General features: G+C 51.2%; 1 protein-coding gene across 2 annotated transcripts in view; it reads right to left on the bottom strand.

The window, feature by feature from the left end:
• Positions 1 to 255: 255 nt before the first annotated feature.
• Tcf25 (transcription factor 25 (basic helix-loop-helix)) overlaps positions 256 to 17,736 on the bottom strand; it is a 36,806-nt gene continuing 19,325 nt past the window's right edge. For both annotated transcript variants that reach the window (XM_013035676.1, XM_013035677.1), the window contains exons 6-18: positions 15,685 to 15,767; positions 13,386 to 13,516; positions 12,707 to 12,806; positions 11,877 to 11,970; positions 10,400 to 10,492; positions 10,169 to 10,274; positions 8,136 to 8,295; positions 6,676 to 6,763; positions 5,872 to 6,030; positions 3,617 to 3,707; positions 2,751 to 2,830; positions 914 to 986; positions 256 to 545 (exon numbers count right to left, since the gene is read on the bottom strand). In XM_013035676.1, coding sequence (XP_012891130.1) covers positions 387 to 545; positions 914 to 986; positions 2,751 to 2,830; positions 3,617 to 3,707; positions 5,872 to 6,030; positions 6,676 to 6,763; positions 8,136 to 8,295; positions 10,169 to 10,274; positions 10,400 to 10,492; positions 11,877 to 11,970; positions 12,707 to 12,806; positions 13,386 to 13,516; positions 15,685 to 15,767 — 1,417 coding nt within the window. In that variant the 3' untranslated portion in view covers positions 256 to 386. The remainder of the gene's footprint in view (positions 546 to 913; positions 987 to 2,750; positions 2,831 to 3,616; positions 3,708 to 5,871; positions 6,031 to 6,675; positions 6,764 to 8,135; positions 8,296 to 10,168; positions 10,275 to 10,399; positions 10,493 to 11,876; positions 11,971 to 12,706; positions 12,807 to 13,385; positions 13,517 to 15,684; positions 15,768 to 17,736) is intronic.

The raw sequence follows: 17,736 nt of genomic DNA, 5'->3' as shown, positions 1-17,736 counted from the left end.
ATCCATCCACTCCCCCCCCCCCTCAAATTGTGGCATCTGGCTGGGAGACTCCAACATAACCCCTAGCTGCTTAGAAGGAAGAGAGCACAGTCCTGAGAGCTGTGTGTGTCTGCTCTATCAACTCTCAAGATAAAGCACGTGAGGGTGGGGACCCTGCACAGACCCACCGAGCACCAAATCCTGGGAGTGGGACTTGCTCTGGAGACAGAATGCTGAGTCACCAGGGCTCCGGAAAGAGAGTTCATCCACAGCAGCTGAGCGCGGTCCATTTATATTTACAGGAGAACAAGATGCAGGCCAGCCATACATTCAGGGAATCAGTCAATTCAGACAAAGGAAATCAGGAACATAATTAAGGAGCACTGGGCACAACGTCTGCAGACGACTCAGTCCCAATCTCCCTCGCCCTCAGGATTGTCCTCCCGAGCAGCCTCCAGGTCATTGAAGTGGAAGTTGGCCATCATGTCGCGAACGGCCAGCATCAGTCTGTTCAAGCCTTGGTTTCGATTCAGACCTCCAGCCACTCCTTCTTCCGGCCTTTCCCCCTGCACATGAGACATGTCTGAGCAGGGATCACCTGTGGCAGGACTTGGGGTTGGGACCCAAACTGGAGTTCTCTCTAAAGCCTAGGGCAGCCAATATTCCAGCACTGGACTCGACCCTACTAAGTCCCTGGGCAAGGCAAAAAAATGCATATGTTCAATCCAAGCCCTGGACCATGGGGTCCACCAGCTACACTGCCTCACAGCATTCACAGCTTCTGAGAGGCCAAGTCTCCACATCCCACGAGGACGGCAGCCTCTGGGCAGGGTCTCCCTGAAGCCCTGCCCTGCTCCTGTATGTCATGACACAACTCACTCATGGACGTGACTATACCTACTCAGCAGGAGAGGCCAAGACAGGATCAACATACCTCTGTGGTATAATTTGGCAATAATGACCGGAAGAAGAGCGCAATTGTGTTTCCATGGGTGATAGAATTTAGCCTGAAAGAGAAAGTCAAGGAAGGTCACAAAAACAAAACTAAACAGACATTGTTTAGGCCAGCTCACGATAGCCCCATCAATTGCTGGGTCAGCCAGCAGACCAGGCCCAGTGACAGGTCATGGCCAGATCAGGGGGGTCAGTGAGGGAGAGAGAGAAGGGTATCTGGGTACTGCCCTGTACACAGCCTGGCCTGCTGAACCACATGGAAAAAAAAAAAAAGACGTGAGCATGGCCAGGCTGCTGTGGCCATGGCTGAGGCTCCTTGCCCAGGAACATCCGTGGTTCCAGTGTGCTCTCAGCAGGTAAGGGCTGAGGAAAGCACTCAGCAGCAGGAAAAGAAAGGCAAGAGACGCCAGGATGGTGCGGGAGGTTCCTGCTGGTGACAGGTAGCAGAGGCTGCCCTGCTGCACACAGGGAGGCAGTGAAGGAAGGGCTGTGTGGGCCAGGCCACCACAGCCCAGCAGGGTGTGCCTGAACCAAGAGACATTGTAAGCTTCACACTCATCTACCAGAGAACTTAATGGGGATGGTTTCCTAATGAACATGCAGTCCAAGATTCCTTTCCCTTTCCTATTTCTCTTCCTTTCTGTAGTACTGGGAATGGATCTCCGGGACCCGTTTCTGCAAGGCCAGGGCTCGCCCACGCGAGCCACACCCCTGGTCTGCAGCCCAAATGTTATAAAAGGGTCATTGCTGTACTCAGTGTGTCCCACCAAGGCCTACAGGCACGTTCCTTGAAGCAGGAGAGCCTTTCTGGGGCCACTGAGGGTGGAGCAATGGGGGTGTGGCCAGTGAGGCAGTCGCTTGATTTTGAAGGCCAGGAAGGAAGGGCAAAGAAGCCTTTCATGACCTGGATTCCAAAAGCTGCTCACAAATCAGGCTCTGAAGGGGTCCCGTGAATGTTCACCCAGGCACACAGACCTCACTGCAGCACTCTGGGCTTGTGATTTGTTCTGGGCACAGGGCTTTCGCACATGATGACACGCTGCTGCTAGATGAATAGCCCACATCCTCTGGCCAAAGCACACGTTCTTCCTCTCTGAGGCAGGTGACTGCTGCTTCCTGGCCAGGCCCTGTCCACTCACCCAATGGTCTGTCACTGAAGTTTTGATCATGTGCTCACCTCTAGGTTCTATGCTTCGCCTGTTGCCCACCGCCCGGAGCACTCCACAAAGCACTTACAAGGGCAGAGGTGGTTTCTTTATTGCAATGTTTTTTGAATTAGAAAGTATATATTAACTAGGGGCTGGTAGCTCATGTCTGTAATTCTGGCTGCTCAGGAAGCTGACATCTGAATGAAGATCATGATTCAAAGCTACTTTGAGCATAAAAATCCGTGAGACTTCATTTCCAATTAACTAGCAAGAAAAGCTGGATTGGAGGCATGGATCAAGTGGTAGAGCTGAAAGTGCAATGCTCTGAGTTCAAGACCTAACAGCAGTGTGTGCCTGCGCACGCATGCACAAACCTGCCTGCGAACGGTATAACGTGAGGCTTCTCTGGTATTCCCACACATGCATGGAATTTACTTGGGCCACATCCACCCCTCGTATCACTCCAGAGGTGGTTTCTTCTTTTGTGTCCCACTGTATCTCTCCTACTTGCTACAAAACCCAACAGGAAAGCACTCAGATGCTGGGATGGCTCTCTGAATGCTTGTGCTTGCTTCTCCATCTCCTGCTCGGCAGGGCGGCAAGCCCCCGAGCACCTCCAAGCCCTGACCTAGGTCTGTGTAAGCGTGACAGCAAAGCAGGGGCAGGTACCTCTCTGGTCTGACGTAGGAGTAGATGGTGTCCAGGGGCGGCAGAGGGTCAAACCCCATCACAGACTGCGTGGTCACATCCTTCAGAGGGACACAAAACAGAGACGCTGGAGCACGCTGGGAACCCCTGCCTTCCCAGCAGTGAGGGGCTCCCAACCTGGATCGCATGGGTCTAGTAGGAGGCAGCCACATGTCTGGCTGAAATGCCTGAGTTCCGTACCAAGAAGCTTCAAAGGGTGGGAGTGGGGGTGGTGGAGGAGCCTCCCCTCCAGCAGGAGGCAGTACAGTCACAGTTCATAACACCCCACCCCTTGAGGTGGGGTGGGGAAAGCAGACACTAGTGTCAGCAGTGACAGTGGTGAATGGGGACCCCAGGCCAGTAACCAGAGCTGCTGGTCTCTCACGCAAAACACTAGCACACCAGATGGCCCATCCTTACTTAGCCCATGATTTGAAGCACCATGCTCTACTGGACAGGAGGGGAGCCTTGGCGCCCGAGACCAGGCTGGCAGTGTCAGTAATGGGAGACAACAAGGAAGTCATGGTTAAGCCAGGGAGTGCTTGAAAGCCCTCACGGAAGCAGCCCACCATCAGCCGTTCCCTGCTCCTCCCATATTCCGCTAGGTTACGTTTCAGATAGCGGCAGCCAGGGCCTAGCCTGGGGCAGGGAAGTCAGTACAGGCTGGGCTGCAGCGGGACACAGCCCGAGACCTTGCTGAGACAGCTCACCAAGTCCATGGTGCAGAGATGAAGCCGTGCCTGGCCTCCACATGGCTGAGGAGAGGAGCCCTCTGTCCTAGCCAGGCCTGCCTAGCCCACCAGTGTGTGACCCCAAGTCACTGGCCCCTTTTTAGGGCCCTCCCTTACCGGGGGCAGGGCAGCAACAGCTTCCTTGATCTCCGAGAGGATCACATGGCGGTGGATATTTCTGGGAGCACGCTGGAAAAGCACCTTCCTTCTAAGGCCAGGAAAAACAAAACCAGTAATTGGTACTCATCAAGGGAAAAATCAAGCAAGCCCCACTGATTCTGGAACCAGCCCAGAAGGAGCTGGTTCCCTCAGGCTGGCCAAGAACCTCCTTCCATCTCATGCTCAGGGCCGGTCCTCTGGCCCTCTTTAGGGTCTCCAAGGGCAGACTCTGGAGACAAACCTGGCAGTGGCCTAAATAACCCCACCCTTATCTGTGAGACAGGAATGATGGCAGCTGCAGCCATGGCTCAGAGAATTTGCTCGGGCCATCTCCACAGTGGGCGCTAATGCTGGGCACCCCTCCTGCTGGGCTGGGGGAGGGGAGCAGTCCACAGAGCCAGCCCGGCCGCTCACGCCTGTCATCCTAGCTATTCAGGAGGCTGAGGTCTGAGGATCGCAGTTCAAAGCCAGCCCGAGCAAGAAAGGCCCTGTGACTTTTTTTTTTTGGGTCGGTCGTGGGGCTTGAACTCTGGGCTTGGGTGCCATCCCTGCGCTCTTCAACTCAAGGCAAGAGCTCTACCGCTTGAGCCACAGCGCCACTTCTGGTTTTCTAGTGGTTTTTATTGAGATAAGAGTCTCACAGACTTTCCTGCCTGGGCTGGCTTTGAACCTTGATCCTAAGATCTCAGCCTCCTGAGTAGCTAGTACTACAGTTGTGAGCCACTGACGCCTGGCACCCCTAAGACTCTTATCTCCAATGAACCACCAGAAAACTGGAAGTGCCGCTGTGGCTCAAGTGGTGGAATGCTTGCCTTGAGCTGAAGAGCTGCGGAACACCGCCCAGGTCCAGGATTCAAGACCCTCAACTGACCAAAAAAAAAAAAAGGTGCCCAGAACAGCAGTGTCTGTCTGGCTATCAGGGCCGACAGCACAGGCACTGCCTTGTTCCTTCACATAGCTGGGCATCCAGCCTCAGTCTCGAGTCCTTGGTGGCTCTGGGAAGTGGTGTGCCAGCCAGCCTAGCTGCTGCAGTCTCCAGAGTCAGGGTGCTAGGGAGGGCCACAGACCAGACAAACTGCACACACAGGCAAGGGCTTGCTCTTTATAAGCAGCACGTCAGGTTATAAGCCACTAGAATCCCTACATGTGGGAAAGGAGAAGCCAGCATGGTTAACTGTGGGAACCTGCTGGCTTCGATGTTTCCCTAGTGATGGTGAGATTGACAATTGTCACAGCAAATGTGGAAAAAAGCTCATGGTCAAGATGAAGTTAGCCGGGTGCCAGTGGCTCACACCTGTAATCCTAGGTACTCAGGAGGCTGAGACCTGAGGATCGTGGTTCAAAGCCAGCCTGGGCAGGAAACTCCATGAGACTTTTTTTTGGGGGGGTCCAGTCGTGGGGCCTGAACTCTGGGCCAGGGCGTTGTCCCTCAGCTCTTTACCTCAAGGCTAGTGCTCTACCTCTTGAGCCACAGTGCCACTCCAGCTTTTTTCTTTTTGCTTATGTGGTGCTGAGGAATCAAACCCAGGGCCTCATGCATGCAAGGCAAGTGCTTTCCACTGAGCCACCTTCCCAGCCCCCGTGAGACTCCAATAAACCACTAGAAAACCGGAAGTGGCGCTGTGGCTCAAGCGGTAGAGCACTCACTTTGAGTTGAAGAGCTGAGGGACAGCGCTCAGGCCCAGAGTTCAAGCCCCAGACCAACCAAAAAAAAGATGAAGTTAAAACAATGTGACTTGGGGCTGGGAAGGTGGCTCAGTGGTAGAGCGCTTGCCTTGCATGCATGAGGCCCTGGGTTCGATTCCTCAGCACCACATACGCAAAAAGAAAAAAGCCGGAAGTGGCGCTGTGGCTCAAGTGGTAGTGTGCTAGCCTTGAGCTGAAGAGCTGAGGGATGGCGCCCAGGCCCAGAGTTCAGGCCCCACGACTGGACCCCCCCCAAAAAACAAAAAAACCAAAACCAAAAAAACCCAATGTGACTACACCATCACACACACCATTCTGTGCAAACAGTGACGGCAGCTTACCCCAGGGCCCTCCAGGGCCCACCGTCAGCAGCAGTTTATACGCTTGCCCCTCCAACCTCACAAGAGCTGCGTTTTGCAGTTCACAATCCTGCTGCCCCACAGCTGTGACCCAAGGAGGGCAGAGCAGGTGCTGACGCCAGATGCCTGGCGCCCCACCCAAGCTCTGGAAAGCCCCGCTTAGCTCACCTGCTCTCACAGGACCCCACGACAGGGTCTCCAGCATCTACTATCTGCAGAACCTCTCGGACATTTTCCTCCAGCCAGTTCATGATGGCAGGTTCTTTCCAGAGAAAGTGGGACCTTCCGAGGTATAGATTCACCAGTTGGCTCAAGGCAGGGGGCTGGCTGTGGGAGAGTAGTATCCGTAAGCAGAAACCCCTCCCAGCAGGACCCCAGTTGTAGGCAGAGAGAGGTCCAGACTGGCCCAAGCAGTCTGTGGACAGTGGGGTCACTCCACAGACTCAGAGTGTGTGATGTGCATGTCTGTATCGCATGGAGCAGGCCCTGGAGGTCAGCCTGCAGCCTGCTGATGGAGAGACAGGGCTGGGTTTCCATAGGCTACATCCTTCCCACGTTCCTCGTTTATAGAAACTTGACCTACGCACAGAGTGGGAATACTACTGATGTGAAGGTCCCGTGCTGAGGGCCTCGCAGGCCGCACACCCACCTCATGCCCTGCTCTCCCACTCTCATAAGCAGCCATCTTTGTGAACCTCATGTCTTAGGTCAGGGGGTGCTCACTTGCTCCAGCAGCACTTTTTCTCTCAGAGGTGAGGATGTCTTTTACATGGATCAGAGTTCCAGAACCTTTTTCCTATGGAAATCAGTCCCGGCTCCCCCAGAGGCTTCCTGCCCCCAAGGCTGTCAAAACGGAGGGCACAGATGCCCGGAGCTACACCCTTGTGTTCCACTCTGACCCTTCAGTGCCACAGCCCCTGAAAGCCCTTCTGCTGCTGTGAGGGGGAGCAGTACCCACAGACAGTTAGTTACCTTATCTCAGCATCTGGTCCAAAGAAGCGGTGGCTTGAGACTGTGGCATCGGGCCGCACACTGCAGTATTCGAGCAAGGGCATGAGGACTGCGGGAGAAGCGAGGGCTCTGTGAGCTTATGACCTCATTATACTTGCTCCCACCACCCATGGCGGATGACAACGACTTAGTAAGGTCCCTGTCACAGACACAGCTAGGTATTTTTTTAGTTGGCCATGGGGCTTGAACTCAGGGCTTGGGCACTATGCCTGAGGTTTTCTGCTCAAGTAAACTGCTCTGCCACTTTGAGCCACAGCCCCAGTTCTGGCTTAGGGGGTCAATTGGAGGTAAGAGTCTCATGGACTTTTCTGCCCAGGCTGGTTTCAAACCATAGTCCTCAAATCTCAGCCTCCTGAGTAGCTAGGATTACAGGCGTGAGCCACCAGCACTGGCCTATCACTGGGTATTTTTAAGGTGGAGGACGTTGGGACAGTCAGTGGGGCCTTGTTTTTGACCAGTACTGAGTTACTGCTGTTGAGGGTTCAGATTAGAGGCTGGGGTTTCTACCTCAGAACCTGGAAATAGAAACTTGTCCTTTAATCTTCTAGTGCCCTCACCTGTAGTGAGACAGCGTTACGCATCATCCCCCTTTGATGGGTAGCTGGATATTTTAACCGTATGAAGACCGGACCTCATGGAAGACAGATGGGGGTGGGAGCCACCGGTGCCCTCCCACCCAGGTCCAGACGTGGGTCAGTAGGTGGCACGCTGGGCGCTGTCCTCCCTGCCCAGCCCCCGTGGCAGGCAGCATTCTGGCTGAGTACCGGCTTGGCGACAGCCTGCATATGCACAGTGGCCAGCGGCTTCTGAAGACCCTTGTGAGGTAGCAGAGCCAGCTCTGCCGTGCAGCACACAGGCTGCCTAGTCCTGCATCACCTCTACGAGTTGTCTACGGAAGCCCAGGAGCTGCCAACTGTATTGAACCTCAGAGATCATAGGTGGCGTCTCAGTTAACAGAGCCGACCCTATGGTCAGGGAGCAGACGGAAGCGTGCTGAGACCCTGCCCAGTGTGTCTGTAGGAGCCCTAACAGCTGTATGGCACAATAACTTCTCCAGGCTGATGCCCATACACTGCCTCTGGGCCGGGCCTAGACACTCTCTGCTCCGCTTTTCTCCCTAACAGCAAAATTTGTGTAACAGTGTATCTCTGGCTGACATCATGGTCTTTCTCTCACCTCCTACTGAGCCCCAAAGGGTATGGATGTGTGTCCCTCTCCCTGCTGTTCCTTGTATGTGGCCAGATTTCTAAGCACCAGTACAGCAGTTGTTTAGTCCTGTTAGTGTATGTATGTCCTTTACTAAAAGGAGGGCTAGAAGCTGGATCTGTCCCACCCTGAGGAAGGCAAGTTATCTTTGTGGGCAGATCCCACTCTCTGGGGAACACAAGAGGAAGACAGCCCTCTGGAAGGCATGCACCTACCTCCAGGAAACATGGTGAGCGCCTGCTGGACCAAGAGAGAGGCCTTTTCCCTTGCAGAGCTGAGCTCAGGCTCAGGGAGGTCTGTTTGCTGACTCAGGAGAAAATATGCCAATGGAACCGAGAAGGCAAAATTTGGGAGCTGGGACAGGTTCCGATGAGCCTATAAGGTTAATGAAGAAACAAAGTCTGGGCCCTCAAGGTCATGAAGACAAAAAATGTGAAGGTTCTATTAGGAGACAGATCTAAGGATTGAGGCTTGTAAGCCAGCCCAGACAGACAGACCTTTATCTCCAATTAACCAGCAAAAACAAAAACAAAACAAAAAAACCCTGGAAGCGAAGGTATAGCTCCACTCCATAGTGTACCAACTCTGAGTAAGCAAGCTGAGCAAGAGCTTAACCTCCTGAGTCCAGGCACTAGACCTCCCAAAAGCTACCAAGTGAAGGACTACAGAGACTCAGATGCTGCCAGGTACCCCCACAGAGCCAGACACAGCTGGTGGGTTTCATGAAGGTACCTCCTTAACTTAGGATAAAGAAATACAGAAAACGCAACATTGTGTCTAAAGAGGTTTTCTGTATGCACAGGAAGAAAGGACAGGAGAGGGTGGGAAACAGCCTCACCTGAAGAAGGATGCTCCATCAGCTAGTGAGGGCCTGAAGAGCGGAGGCTTAACACTTGCTCTCAGCTCTGACAGCAGGGAAGCCAGCCCTTTCTCTGTGTGGCAGTCAGTGAAGACGATGTATCAACACCTCACCATTCAGAGAAGCCATTCTTTCCCTTCACTATGCATGTATGTAATAGGCATGCGATTTACTATCCTTCTCCCCTTAAAATGAAATCATCTTCAAAGTGTGCTATAATCTTAGAAACAAGCATGAAACCTCTCCCACAGCCCTGTTTTTGTGAGACCCCCCAGAACCTCTCCTTGTGTTATTCTGTGCAGGAGACTGAACTAGGCTTGGGTGCCGTCCATTAGCTTTTTTGATCAAGGCTGGCACTCTACCACTAGCTCCACTTCTGGCTTTTTGGTGGTTAACTGGAGGTAAAAGTCTCATGGACTTTCCTGCCTAAGCTGGCTTTAAACCATGATCCTCAGATCTCAGTCTCCTGAGTAGCTAGGATTACAGGTGTAAGCCACTAGTGCTGTGCAGCTCCCTAGTGTTTTAAAAGCTATGTTCCTATGAGCTCCAAATATGTCTTGAAAGTGGAATGTTTTATTATGTGTGGAAAACATGTACTATGAAAATGTTCAAGCATAGAAACAGTGCTGTCATCCCTCTGCTCTCCCAGTCCTTGCTTTTGGGGGGGGGGGGAGGCGGGAGGCGAAGGCTGACACCTCCCTCCACGTGAGATGAGAGGAGCTGTGTGCTGTTTAAACTTTCCAGTAGCTGCATTAGAAAGATGTAACTAGTTTTAGCACATAGCTTCTAACCTAGTATACCTCAACTGTCACTTCACAGAATGAGCACGGATCAAACCTGGCATGAGACCTGCACCAGGTGTCACTGCAATAGGCCAGGTATCTGGGCCTGAGGATGATGGTTTGGAACCAGGCCACCTTTCCTTTGCATTCCACATGTCAACAATCCAATACAGCAGATGTAACTAGTTACAAACATGTTGCGTCTCTGCAGGACATGGACTGGACAGTGTGCTGGAGTCCCTACGCTGGTTTGATGGTACTCTCTACTTCATGGCTGTACCCTACTGTATAGGTGACAGCCTGCTCTAAGGTTTTCACAACTCTCCATCACTATGAGCACTATGTGCACCTGTCTTTCTGCAGCAAGCAGTGTGTGGTGCCATGCGTCTTGACACTAAGCTACTAGACTACATTCTAGGGAGACTAGATTCTGTTCAATCAAAGTAGGAGGGAGCCAACAAGGTGGGAATACCATGGTATTCACCCTAGCTCTCATATCCTCGCCAGTGCACTGGGAAACTGCCCTTTTGACACATAGCGTATGGACAAAGAAGGCGAGAGAGACACTGACACACGTGAGTCACAGTATGCTCAGACTCACACCTACCTCCCACTCCTGGAACAGCTGGATCAAGTACTCGTAGTTCCGGGCCCGTAAGGCCAGGTGGTCCACAAGCAGCAGCATGCATAGGGGGTCCTCATCTGGCTCGAGGCTTCCAGAGACAGCACAGCAAGCATAGAGCAGAGGGGAAAGAGAGGTATATCATCATGGCTAGTCCCCAGACCTGGGGCTGCTGTGGTGAGGACAGATGGTAGCTTGGCTTGGGTGGACACTCACCTCAGGATGAGCTTGCAGTATTCCAGAGCTGTGCGTGGACAGCCTCGTTTCTCCAGGAAGCTCATCTGCTTGTAGAGGGCCAGATAGAAACTCCTACATTTGAAATGGTTCCATGTGAGTTAAAGCAACAGCAGAGCCACAGAACACAACTGAGAGACATCTATATGTTCCGTCCCTCAGTAAACATTCTGTCTGGATGAAGGTATAAGCCCTTATTTTATTATAAATGTACTTACATATGAAAAACATATGGATAGGTCTAATGTTGCCCAAGCTCATTTTGAAATCTTGTTTTTAATCACCTCAGACTCCTGAGTGCTGGGACTACAGGTACTACCATGTCTGATTAAAATCAAGCTCATTAGAAGACTTCATCTTTATGTGTGTTTTTTTTGGTGTGTGTGTGTGTGCGCACGCGCCAGTCCCGGGGCTTACACGCTGCATAGCCTCTTCTGCCCAGGCTGGCTTTGAACTGTAATCGTGTGTGTGTGTGTGTGTGTGTGTGTGTGTGTGCGCGCGCCAGTCCTGGGGCTTACATAGCCTCTTCTGCCCAGGCTGGCTTTGAACTGTAATCCTCAGATCCGAGGCTCCGGAGTCACTAGGATTACCACCTTTGTGGTTTTTGTTTGCTATTTATCATGGAAAGGAAGAGAGTTAAAATCTGTTAAGAGTTATGATCTTACTTTACACTCAGTGCTAATGGTGGGTCCACTGCATTGTGTAACTTTAATTACCCTCATTCACTTTAGAACCCATTTCAAAGAAACGGGAAAAGACAAAAGCAACACAAAGCCATCCAGTGGAGACAGTCAGATGCAGCACCCAGTGCAGATGACAGGACACTGGGTGTCCTACACAGGAATTCACCAGAACAGCCAGAGTAGGGCACTGGATGTGAGAAGGGGTCTGCTGCAGCTGCCCAGGCCTGATAAGTGAGCAAATGCCAGAGGCTGGTAAGGGAAAGAAGGGCAACCACACAAATCAAACTGAATCTCCACTGAACACAGCTTAAAAATCAGGACCCATGCCTGCAAAGCATGCTAAAATATTCTCAACTGAGAGAATTAGCCTTCTCCTCCAAATACACAAGAAAACATAATTATAGACATCACTGTAGCAAGGTGGCCTGTCAGACTCACTGCTAACTCAGAAAGGTTTTATTTAGGGCCAGTCTAACCTTGAGTTCTGCACCTTGGCTGTGAGTGCCAAGGCTTGAAAGGGACCCTGGACCTGCAGGCCCTGGCCAGTCTAACCTTGAGTTCTGCACCTTGGCTGTGAGTGCCAAGGCTTGAAAGGGACCCTGGACCTGCAGGGCCTGGCTGTCCTTGAAGACAGATTCTTGCCCCCTGTGCTCTGAACTCAAAGCTGTCACTTGTGTCACTTATGGGCACCTCGTGAAACCTTGCATCCAAGAACAGGGGCCAGCACCGACAGGACAGGACCCTCCCCGGAGAGGCTTCAGGACAGGCATGCTCACCTGTTCTCAGGCCTGCGGTAGTCCAGCCGGCAAGTCCCACTGGTAAGACTGAACAGAGGGTGGAACGCACACTCCATGCTGTACAGTGCTCTCTCTGTGGACCACAGACACACCAAGGCAGGTGTCACAGCCACTATGTGGCAACTGTGGCCCCCCTCTGATGACTCAAAATAGAGAAAATTCTGGAAACAGGGCAGGTGGGACCTCCTGGGTATTCTTGATGCCAGTCTGAGTTTACTGCAACACAGAACTTGTGAGCTTGAGACAGAAAAACTTTAGACACTATGAGGCATGACTGGCACTGTGTTCCGCTAACACTACGTGTGTAACACAAGCATAAACACCCACAAAACCTGCACACTCGTGTTCACAGCAGCACTATCTACAGTAGCCAGAAAACAGACCAAAGGCCCATCAACTGAAGATGGTCTACCCATGTGGTCTTACACACAGGCGGAATATTACGCAACCACCAACAGGGTGCAGGTGTAGTACATGCTACAGTACGGACAGCACACACATTTCAGTGAATGAAAGAAGCCACACGTACTTATATGGTTCCATCTACACGAAAGTTCCATACAAGGCAAACTCACAAAGACAGAGCAGAAGAGTGTTCCCGAGGTCAGGGAAGGACAACAGAGAGTGAGACTTCTTCCACGGGACACGAAACAGACCATGGTGGTAGCTACACAACGCACTGCACACTTTCCACAGGTGGCTTTTGCAGTTTGCGAACTGAATCTCATGAAGCCTCTGTCTTCATCTTGTGAAACAATGTCTGCCTGTGCCCAGGAGCTGCTCCAGCGGCAGGCGCAGGGGCTTCTCACCTGTGAGGTCTCGGGCCATCTCCTGGTCCTCCTGAAAGCGGCAGGCATCGCTGAGCTGCAGAAGTGAGTCGACGTGATAGGGGCTTGTCTGGAGAAGAACCTGCCAGAAAGGAGGAGACTCCTAGGGAAGGGCTGCAGGCAAGCCCATGTGGGAATAATCCCAGATGCATGGGCCCTGCATATGCTGGGAGTCATGAGCTTCAGAAGCGACACATTTCCCTTCCAACTTAACCAATGATTTGACTCCTGATAGGAACTCAAGAGTCGGGCCTGGTCAGCTTGCCATAGCTCAACCAAGAGCAAGGGTAACAGGTAGCCTTCTTTTCCCACTTGGGAACAGGTCGGAGTGCTCACTGCAGGTGAGGTGAGCCTGGGAAGCAGAGGGGCCTGGGCATGTAAAGCTAAAGGCACAGGACGCAGACTGGGCTGCCCAGGACCTACGCACTCCCCCTGCTGTTCCAGTGAAGTGCGGCACAGGCCGTGCCAGGAGATGCAGGTGCAGGCTGTCCTAGACAGGACTATGTGCTCCTCTCACAGACTGCCCGCTGCTTAGTTCCTAGCACACTTGCACTGTACACAGGTGTCCCTCCTGCTTGGGGAAGCAGTGCCTGCAGGCACACCTCCTCAAATCACCAGGGGGCCTGGCCCTATTCTGCCCAGAGCTGCAGGACTCACGCACCACAATGTTGTTGGGCTCCATGGATTCCACAGCTGCCAGGAACTTGTGCTGGGCCTGCTGGTACTCTTCACTGTGCTCAAACGCGAAGAAGGAAAGGCCTTTTTTCGATTCTAGCAGACGCATAGACAGACCTAAGAGGCAAAAGGATCTGGGAGAGTGTGCTTGGGCTGGATGGTGGAGTAAAACTGGACCCAGATGGTTTTGTGCAAGTTACCAAAGCATGAGGCTGGGCTAACTCTAGGATATAGTCTGACACCCATCAAATGCTCTCCCATTAATGCCCAGGCCCACTTCCCAGTGCCTGGGCTACATCAAGAAGGGATTTTATGTCAGTTTTGGTTTTGTAGACATGTTTCCCCATAGAACTGAGATCCAGCATGGAGTATGAGGTGTATTGGGAAATGACCAGAAGAAGCGTGGCAGACTTGGAGCATCATCAGAGAACAGAGCACACAGAGCTGAGCCAGCCACTGGATCCAGTCAGGGACCCGCGATGTTCAGATCACACAGCTGGTGAGGGTGACCATGAAGGAGGGGCAGAAGAATGCAGTGAACACAGTGCCATGCCAACACCTTCTCTACGACTGCTATGTGTGTGCTTACAGTGCCCATTTCTTCAGTCTCCCAGGACCTCCATGATACAGGCCAGTGGTTCTTGGCTTCCTTAGTTATTCCTTGCTGACTACCCCACTCGATGCCTGAGTCCTGTAGAATACATGGCCAGTGACTGTCCATCAACACCAGGGCTCAGGTGTTTCTGCTAGGAGGGAAAGGAGCCTGGCAGGACAGACACCTATGCAGCACCAGAGGTTGCTCTCTAAAACATAGGCCCCAAGTTCCTAAGGTGAGTCCTCATAGGGAGAATCTTCTAGTATCCACAAAGGAGCAGGAGGCAGGGCTGTGAGGGAGAGGTGTGGCAGCACTGGCAGATCTTCAGAACCGCACCCACCCCTCATCAAATATGCACCGACCCTTAGGTATGGTGGGTGTCCCTGCCCTGGCCCTTCTCCAGCCATGAGGGCTCTCTGGATGCTTCTATACGTTATGTAGCCCTATGCCTATACATCAAGCTATATTTCAATTATGTGCGCTTGGTAGTCTATTGTAAAAAAAAAATGAACTTGAAGCTAGGTGCTGGTGTCTATAAACCTATACTAGCTATAAACCTAGCTATGCAAGAGACTGAGATTTGAAAATTAAGGTTCAAAACCAGCCTGGGCACACAAATCTGAAACTCTTATCTCCAGCTGGTAAGCAAAAATCTGGAACTGAAGGCATGGCTCAAGTGGTAGAGCATCAGCCATGAAAAAAAAGCTAAGTAACAACAGGAACCTGAGTTCAAACCCCAGTCCTGGTATGTATGCAACACGCACGCACACACACACACACACACACAGACACACACACCTCGACTGCTTTTGTATGATACAGAATCCATAAACAAAGGCAGAAAATCCTACATGCAACACACACACACACACACACACACCTCGACTGCTTTTGTATGATACAGAATCCATAAACAAAGGCAGAAAATCCTACATGCAACACACACACATACACACACACCTCGACTGCTTTTGTATGACACAGAATCCATAAACACACACACACATACACACACACCTCGACTGCTTTTGTATGACACAGAATCCATAAACAAAGGCAGAAAATCCTACATGCAACACACACACACACACACACACACACACCTCAACTGCTTTTGTATGACACAGAATCCATAAACAAAGGCAGAAAATCCTACATGCAATACACACACACACACACACACACACACACACACACACACCTCAACTGCTTTTGTATTATACAGAATCCATAAACAAAGGTAGAAAATCCTACAGTGGCCAGGCACTGGAGGCTCAGACCTGAAATCCTTGTTACTAAGGAGGTTGAGATCTGAGGATCACAGTTTGAAGCCTGGGGGCAGACTTTAATTGGAGACTCATCTCCAATTAACCAAGAGAAAACCAGAAGTGGTGATGTAGCTCAAAGTGGTAGAACACTAGTCTTGAGAAAAAGAGCTCAGGGATGGTGGGTAGGCCCTGAGTTTAAGCCCCAAGACTAAATCAAAAAGGAAAATCCTGTAATGAAATGAGAAAACCCAGATTATGCTAGACTGTGTGGTAGACACCGGACTGCCGTCCTACAGCAGTGGTGCACACAGCCCTTGGAGATCTGGCAGCTGCAGACCAGCACAACACTGATCAAAGGGCTGCCAGGCCAGGAGGACTACCAGCAGCACCCAGCTGAAGCCCAAATGCCTTCAGACCCTCACCTGGTTTGCTGTACCGAGGCCAGCTGCTCTTAGGAGTTGTCAGCCACGTACATTTAGGGTACATACGCTGTCTCTGCCGCGGCCTGGAGAGAAGAGTACATGAGTACAGCTCTACCTTCAGTAGCAGTAGTGTGAGGACCAGGCTTGGCTGCCTTATCCCCACGGGAACTGTGGGAGCAAATAGGGAGAACATTTGGGGAGGAGACAAACAGCATGGTCAAAGGTTGAGAACAAAGCGCAAGAGGCAGCAGTGATCACCACCATTCACTCACCACAGGATCAGAGACAGGAAAGAATAAGGGCTAGATTAGGATGGGTGGGTGGCTCAGTAGACCACTTACCTAGCACGTGCAAGGCCCTAGGGTCTATATTTAGTACTGAGAGTGTGTGAGAAAGAGAGAAAGAAATTGGGGATATAGCTCAGTGGCAGAGTGCTTGGATGAGTCTCTGGGCTCAATCTCCAGCACTACCAGATAAATAAATTACATTTAACATAAATTTAAAAAAGAGAATTGAAAACAGTCCAGCAAAAATGGACAACAGTAAAAAGGAAGCCAAAGATGACACTAAAAAAGTGAGGAGATTAAGACAAGGCCTGGTGGGACTCTGTAGTCGGTGTGCTAGGTAGGAGAGAGCAATCAAACTGGGAAAAAATGACACTTGGTAGTGGGCAGGTAACGGGTACCACTGTGGACCACTGACTGAGACCAACATGATAACTAGGGTTTTTGTTGTTGTTGTTTGTTGGTCATGGGCCTGAGTGCTGTCCCTCAGCTCTTCAGCTCAAAATTAGCGCTCTACTACTTGAACTACAGCACCACTTCCAGTTTTCTGGCGGTTTACTGGAGATAAGAGTTTCATGGACTTTCCTGCCTGGGCTGGATTTGAACCGTGATCCTCAGATCTCAGTCTCCTGAGTAGCTAGGATGACAGGCGTGAGCCACCTGCACCCAGCTGATAACTAGGTTTAAACAATGGAGAAAACCAGAGGAGGGCAAAGATACGTTTCTGGTACTTGTAGAATTCTCATGGCTGTGGAGTCTGGGGTAGTGGCTGGGGACAAGGGACCAGGACTCGGACCCCAGGGCCAGTGCTCTGAATTATTACTGGGTGTTGGGGCACTACCATAAGGACCTAGACTCCCCATGAATGGTCGGATTAACCTGCCAGACACAGACAATGATGGTAGAGGAAGGAACGTCTCTGTTTCAGTGAAGGTTAGATCTGGAATGGAGTGATGACCATGTGCACGCTTTTCTTTATGCTTTTTAGATAACTTAAACTATTTTGTTAAGAGACAGAGAAAGCGATAGGAAAAAACAAAAAACATGTGCAAGAGCACCAGGTACTGGGGCTCACGTTTATAATTCTAGCTATACAGGAAGTGGAAATCTGGAAAAATGAAGTTCAAAGCCATTGGACAGGTAAGTCCACTCAACTCTTATTTCCAATTAGCCAGCAGAAAGTTGGACTGGAGGTGTGGTTCTGAACCTAAAACCTGAAAGAAAAAAAAAAAAAAGCTGGGCACCAATAGTTCATGCCTTAGCTACTCAGGAGGCTGAGATCTGAGGACTGGTTTGATGCCAGCCCAAGCTGAGAAGTTCATGAAACTCATCTCCAATTAATCACAGAAAAAGCCAAAAATGGAGTTGTGGCTTAGTTAGTTTGCTCAATTCTATCACAAAAGGAGCTCAAGGACAGTGCCCAGGCCAGTACCTAGGCCCAAGCCTTAGGACTGGCAAAAAAAAAAAAAAAAGAAATCAGTTAAGATGCCAGACTCTCAGAAACATAATTTTTTAAAAAGCATGTTCTTTTTTCTCCCAAAAAGAAAAACTGTAGGAGAAAAATAGCTGTAAAAAAGAAGCATGTCCCACCAGGCGCTGGTGGCTCACGCCTGTAATCCTAGCTACTCAGGAGGCTGAGATCTGAGGATCGCGGTTCAAAGCCAGCCCAGGCAGGAGAGACCGTGAGACTCCTATCTCCAATAAACCACCAGAAAACCGGAAGTGGCGCTGTAGCTCAAGTGGTAGAGCGCTCACCTTGAGCTGAAGA

This window comes from Dipodomys ordii, unplaced genomic scaffold (genome assembly GCF_000151885.1).
Source record: "Dipodomys ordii isolate 6190 unplaced genomic scaffold, Dord_2.0 Scaffold217, whole genome shotgun sequence".
Classification (NCBI taxonomy): Eukaryota; Metazoa; Chordata; class Mammalia; order Rodentia; family Heteromyidae; genus Dipodomys; species Dipodomys ordii.
Note: the sequence above shows the minus strand (reverse complement) of the source record. Positions and strands in the feature narration are given on the sequence as shown.